The 6,858-nt window shown below is 35.3% G+C and overlaps 1 protein-coding gene across 3 annotated transcripts in view; it reads right to left on the bottom strand.

Moving 5' to 3' along the window:
• The window catches only part of mical1 (microtubule associated monooxygenase, calponin and LIM domain containing 1), a 68,079-nt gene that overhangs the window by 36,626 nt on the left and 24,595 nt on the right, over positions 1-6,858 (bottom strand). For all 3 annotated transcript variants that reach the window (XM_087306075.1, XM_087306076.1, NM_001316730.2), the window contains 4 exon segments: positions 5,996-6,103; positions 5,813-5,908; positions 3,624-3,779; positions 1,452-1,552 (listed from right to left, as the gene is read on the bottom strand). In XM_087306075.1, coding sequence (XP_087162201.1) covers positions 1,452-1,552; positions 3,624-3,779; positions 5,813-5,908; positions 5,996-6,103 — 461 coding nt within the window.

Below are 6,858 nucleotides of genomic sequence, written 5' to 3'. Positions count from 1 at the left end.
ATATAACTGCAGGTTAACTGTTTACAGTATATATAATAACTGTTAAAATCTATTAGCTACTTGTTAATTAGTTAAAGTTAAGGTAACTAATAACCTGATCTTTTCTTAATTTGATTGTAATTCAGTAATGTGCACCTTTTATAAAGCTGCTTTGAAACAATATATATTTCTAAAAAGCGCTATACAAATGAGCTTGAATTGAACTGAATGCATTTCCAACTGAAATAGATTTTTTTTTCGATAAGCATATTTTACACAAGCCATCCAACTGAAATAATCACAGAATTGCCCTCTAAGGGTGGTTTCACATCTGTAGTTCTCTTCATTTGGTCCGGACCAAGCGCAATAAATGATACATTGTTGCATTTTCTGCCGTCTTTGGGTCGTTTTCACACCACACTGCTGGCTTTGGTCCGAACCAGTTGAAACGAACCAAAATGCAGTAATCTGAGAAAATCCACATCTCTCATTGGCCAGATGTTGTTGAACATATTTCCTAAACTGCTTATTGATTGGTAAGAATTCACGTGCGGGAAAATGCCAGTGAACTCCCGCAGGCAAACAAAACCTTTTACTCAGGAGGGACGACTGCGCTGGCTGATTGTATCCCTGCTTTAGACAAACTATACATTACGAAAATGAAGCGCGGCCGCAGCTGGAAAACAGTGTTTAATGCATCACTCGTCACTTCAGGAGGAGCCGTGAATTAATTTAGCTAAACTGCCACATGGTCATCTTGCGTAAATATTACCAACGATCCATCAGGTAATGTTTTCCCCTCTCTCTCTGTTGGTAAAGCGCTGTCAACAAATATTTTTCCTCCATATCCCATATTGCACAGCGCATCGGCCTACAGCAGCTGGATTAGTCCAGAAGGCGCAGTACTTTTTGCGGTTGGACCTGTTTTAGTACGGATCATATTCTCACCACAAACAAACCGCTCCAGGGTTCGTTTGAAAGCGTACCGAGACCACCTCTTCAAGCAGGTCTCGGTACGCTTATTTGGTCCGCTTTTGGTGCGCACTCGAGTACGATTGCTGCATTCTTACCTGCCCAAACGAACCGTACCAAAAGGGAAAACAAACTCTAGTGCGATTCAATCAAACTAAATAAGGCAGGTGTGAAAGCACCCAAAAGCAGAAGCAAATGGCCAGATTTTGATTAAAGATTACCAAAATGAACAGCGTTGTTCAGTGAAGTAACTTGCACAGATTAATTGTTTTGAGATGTATTATTATGCCAAAAGCATTTCTGTCTGAACACAACTAGATAGTATCTGCAGCTTTTCCAGTGAGTATACGCTGACAGCAGAGGACAAGAATAACTGTTAGGACTGAAAATGTGGTTGTGAGTGTAGACGCGAGCTGGACACAAGTTTGAACACGTCTGTTGATAAAAATCTCTGTTGAGGAATCTTCAAAACCTCCTCAGGTCTTGAATGCCTTTCCTACCTGCTTTATGACTCCTTTCTTTAACAAGCTGGCCTTTTTTGCAGTCATCACAAAATAGTGGGTGTCGTCTTTGTAGTAGACAATGTTTTCTAGATCAACGCCTGAAAAACATTACAAACACAGAGGACAGAGATAAAAGAGTATGATTACTTCAAAGTATTTTTGGAGACAAATCAGTCTTCAATAGATTGCTAAATTTGACCAAAAGGAAAAAACAAAAAAGTTGCTTTTTTCTTCTAGAATGAAAACAGGCAATGGTATATTCTTGTCAAGTATGTTTACATGCACAACAATGTACTGAAAAAATGCTGATAAACAATCATAAAATAACCCAATGACCCGATTTTATTAATAAATTAGTTTAACTTCTTCTGGTGAATTTTTGTGCATCGTATTCCAAGTACTTCACTTGTTATGTCAACTTTTAAGTTCAATAAACAAGTAAAGCCCCTACAAAAGGTATTGCTACATGTCAGCAGGAAACCTATGCCTTATACTGCACAGTGTATGGTACTTTCAAGATGCAGAATTTTTATATCAGCACTTCTGTAGCTTGAGATGAGAGCACATTTTTATTGAGTATGAGTATTTAGGTCAAGAAAGTGTCTGAGTTTGCTGTATATTTCCTCTATGTCTCTAACAGCAAAATGTTTGCTTAGTTCTGGATGTGCTTCAATCTTCACTACAGGTCATGGCTGCACAATATATTGGAAAATTATAGCTATCGTGATAATAGTATATGCCAAGGGTTCCCAATCTCGGTCCTGGAGGTCCGGCATCCTGATTTTAGCTTGATTTTAGATGGATTTTAGCTCCAACCCTAATCAGACACACCTGGGCTAGCTAATAAAGCTCTTGCTAGGGTTTCTAGAAACATCCTTGCAGGTGTGTTGAGGTAAGTTGGAGCTAAAATCTGCAGGACACCAGACCTCCAGGACCGAGTTTGAGAACCCCTGGTAAATGCAATATTCATATCACAGAGAGGTGCAAAAAAGTACCTTTTTTTTCAGGGATGCATCGAAATAAAAATTCTGGGAAACCAAAAACTCTGGATGCACTTTGAGAAGTAAACTGAAATTGAAATGCTTTGGAAAAATGATTTAAAATTGTTTTAACCCTCAAGCATACCTTATGCTGCAGTCCTTATTTCTTCCCTTGTGGACTTCCCTTGGAGTGAACCCAATTTTAAAATAAATAAATAATACAATCTATCAATATATGCATTTTTTTCAATGTTTTTAATCCCTCTAAAAGTACAAAAAAATAAAAAATAATTATTATTTATATTATATATTATTAATTATTAGTTTTCACAAATTATTTAATCTTAGTATTCCAAAGTGAATGTAAATGTTTGCACCTCAAAAATATATATAGGATTATTCACCATCATTAATCTTTCCTCTAATTTCTGTTTAACGGAGAATATTTTTTTCCAACAAATTTCTAAACATAATGGTTTTAATCATTTATTTCTAATAACTGAATTATTTTATCTTTGCCATTGCTTAACTAGGTTAATTAGGTTAACTAGGCAGGTTAGGGTAATTTGGCAAGTTATTGTATAACGATGGTTTGTTCTGTAGGGGCTAATAATTTTGACCTAAAAATTGTTTACAAAAAATTCTTAAACTGCTTTTATTTTAGCTGAAATAAAACAAATAAGACTTTCCCCAGAAGAAATAATATTATCAGAAATACTGAGAAAATTTCCTTGCTCTATTAAACATCAATTGGGAAATATTTAAAATATAAAAATCAAAGGGGGGTTAATAAGTCTGTATGTGTGTGTGTGTGTGTGTGTGTGTGTGTGTGTGTGTGTGTGTGTGTGTGTGTGTGTGTATATATATATATATATTTTTTTTTATTATTATTATTATTTTTTTTAACCAAAAAAAATATCTCAAGGAATATCGCTATATTACTGCAATATTATATTGCAATATTCAACAGCAATATCACATATTTTCCATGGATCGTGCAGCCTACAAACGAGTTCTTGTCACATACCATATGTGCACTTCAATACCTGTCGAAAAGCAGGTTAATGTGTTTACATGCTCGGTGACCTCAATGTAAGCTTTTACATGACCAAATGCAGCTTATTAGGCATAATGGGAGTTAAGAACTGGCACTCGTTTAGAGAAGATAAATGTTTGTATGAGTCTCTACCAATCTCAGACTGAAGAGCCTGGAAAAACTGCTGGTTGTAAATTCGGGCCACACCGCTGATCTCCTGCACCTGAGCCTCTTGTTTAGTGTGACGGTTTACAAAGTTTGCAGTGATACCAATAGCCAGCTTTCCTCGGAGCTCCTTTATCTTAAAACCTGAATATTCACAGGGAAAAACGACAACAAGGAAGGGTTGATGTAAATCAATATTAAATATGAATTAAGTGAAATAAAGATTAAAGATTTAACATTCTCAAAAATAAATAAATAAATAAAATTCAAGTATTTTCTGTTTATATTTTTACTTTTAAAATATAAAAGCACAAATAAAGACAAAAATAGTTGAGAACTGTGCTGTACAGCGGGCAAAAGAGTAGAAAAGATAAAGATAAAGGGCCCTATCATACACCCGGCACAGTGGGGCGCAAGATGCGGCGCAATAGTCTTTTGGTAGTTTCAGCTTGGCGCAAGAGTCGTTTTGAGGCGTTGCGCTACGCTGTTTAAATAGCAAATGCCTTAGCGCTCATTTGTGCGCCCATAGGCGTTCTGGTCTAAAAAGGGAGGCGATCTGAGGCGGACCGCTGGCGCGTCACTATTTTGAGAAACTATAATAGATTTTTCATTAGACTGAATGAGCACTGTGCTACATCCGACAGATCATACTATTATGTTTTTTTTTTCATTCTTTTATAACCTATTTTACCTAATTTTTAATTTTTATTTTAAATCATTTTTATTGTTTGTTTTTTATGTTCTTAAACTAGTCTTTTTATTCTTGTTTATGTAAAGCTTTTTGAATTGCCACTGTGTATGAAATGTGCTGTATAAATAAATAAACGTGCCTTGCCTTACACAGATAAAAGCAAAGATTAGAACAGGGGTGAGCAATTTATTTTTCCAAGGGGCATCTGGGGCAGCTTTAGAGGGCCAGACCAATACAGCTAATTTGTTTTCAAAAATATATAAAATTCTGTGAAACTATTCAAAAAAACATTCATAAAAACTCTGAAATACTTTTTGCATAAAATTGATTCTTGTTTAAACTTTAAAGACCAGCATAACAATATCAACTTCATATAAATGCCACAGGGTTGTTTGTTTGTTTGATTGCTTCACCTTAGTTAATTTTCATTCATTCATTCATTTATTATTTTTTAATGTTCATTGAGAGAATTCTAGCCTGTGTTGGGCTGAACAAGTGTACTGAAGTGATGTGATGTAATGATAATCACTGAGAGCATCTGTATCTGCATTAGTTAAATCGTTAATCTGAGATAATTAGTCTGCTTTTATTACGGTGTAATTCCATACAAAGTGTGAGGCTGACTGGTTGGTTACGGTCACATTACTCGTCGTTTGCTCGCTGCACTCTGAAAAGTTTTAGATTTTTTCAACTTGCTGCGCCTGGAAACGCGAGCGTGACATACAGCATGTACATTCTTTCCTATTTGCGGGCCGAGCAGGCACATGTCCATTTGAAATAATGAAACTGAGCATGCAAAATATGCTATATGTGAAAGTCCCCTTTAGCTGACTCGCAATATCAGACCTGCGCATTGCAAGGTCCTGTTTGTGATTAAATTGAAATTAAATAAACCACACAGGCTATTAAAAGTCTGCATGTGCTGCATGTGGCCGGGGGGCCGTAAAATGCCCAGGTCTGGGTTTGAAGCTGCGACTGTGAATTAAATTTAAAATCATAAAGATGTAAATATAAATATATATTTTACTTTAACAAATTGAAAGTTTTTAATAAAATAAGTCACCTTAATAATGGGGCTTTTAAAACAATTTTGTTTTACAATTAATTGAATTTATTAAAATAAAAAATAAAAAATATTATAAACATAAAATTTTTCAAGCATTTACTACAAAGTGACTCCGACTTTTATTTATTACGTTTAATGTAATCCATTATTTAAACTACAAATTAAATCTAACAAAGATTGCAAAAGTGAACAAATTAGAAAATCATTTAGTACGATGTGATTTGGATGTCAAGATCTAAGCTTAATTAATACAAATATTATTACTTTGTTTTTTTACAACACAATATTTTTTAATAAAAATAAAATAATAAAACTAAAATAAATATCTACAAAATTGATGTAATCACATATTAGAATATACATTATAAAAAAAGATTTTGGTGCATGAAATCAACTCCTCTATATAAACATTTTGCTCACCATCAGGCACATATTTCCCCCCTCCGGCTGAAATAAACACATCAAACTGAAAATCTGCAACTGGGTGGGACTTTGGAGACACATTTGCTCTCCATCCTGAGAAAAAGAAAGAGATATGAGACTAACAAACCAAAAGATAGATTCAACGACTTTAACATCTTATGCAGCTAGAGTAATCTGTACCTGCAGATCCTGATGGTTCATTTAGACCTTCAAAAGCCACACCAGTGTGAACCTCCACCCCCAAAAACAGAGCCACTTTCAGCAGAATCAACTGCAGCTGACGGATACCTGCATACAAGCACAATCCATTACATCACTCAAGTTATACAGTGTATGCACATTTTCAGCAAGAAGACAATAATTCAAGTTATATACTGTATGCACATTTTCAGCAAGAAGACAGTAATTCAAGTTATATGTGCATATTTTTCAACACAAGGCAATAATTTAAACTATATATGCACATTTTTAGCAACTCAGGGCGTACTCGCATATGTACAGTTGCCTTGAACTATGCCGAAACACGCTTGTCCCTCACCCCCTTCTTGAACAGTAGGAATGATTAATGAATCCATAAGAAGCAGTCCCTTAAAAGTCACTGTCTTCAGTTTCGGGCTCAGGCGCGCTTTGCACTCACACTATAAGCGTACCGCGCCAAAGCCCAAGTGAACTGCGCTCTGGCACACCTAATCCAATCGGGCCAGGGCCGGCCAACTGAACCACGCTTGAGCCAGACTCAGAGCGCTCACACTTCTCAAACGAATCGGGAAACGTGCCTGGGCACCGTTTGGACAGCAAAGTGTGAGAAGACCTTAATTAAATATGTATAAAAAAAAATAAATCATATTAAATAAACCAATACTATAGCTTATCCAATGTTACTTTAGAATCACAACTAAAATAGCATTTATATGCTACTGCGGTTCGTATATAGTTTAAATATTTGCTTTACTTAAATAATTGCATCCTTAATTTTAATAAAGGTCATTATTATTTCACACGTTGAATTTTTTAGGTCTGTAGTTTTTTTTTTCTTCAGGTAT

Source organism: Danio rerio, chromosome 23 (assembly GCF_052040795.2).
Source record: "Danio rerio strain M-AB ecotype USA chromosome 23, GRCz13ab, whole genome shotgun sequence".
Classification (NCBI taxonomy): domain Eukaryota; kingdom Metazoa; phylum Chordata; class Actinopteri; order Cypriniformes; family Danionidae; genus Danio; species Danio rerio.
Note: the sequence above shows the minus strand (reverse complement) of the source record. Positions and strands in the feature narration are given on the sequence as shown.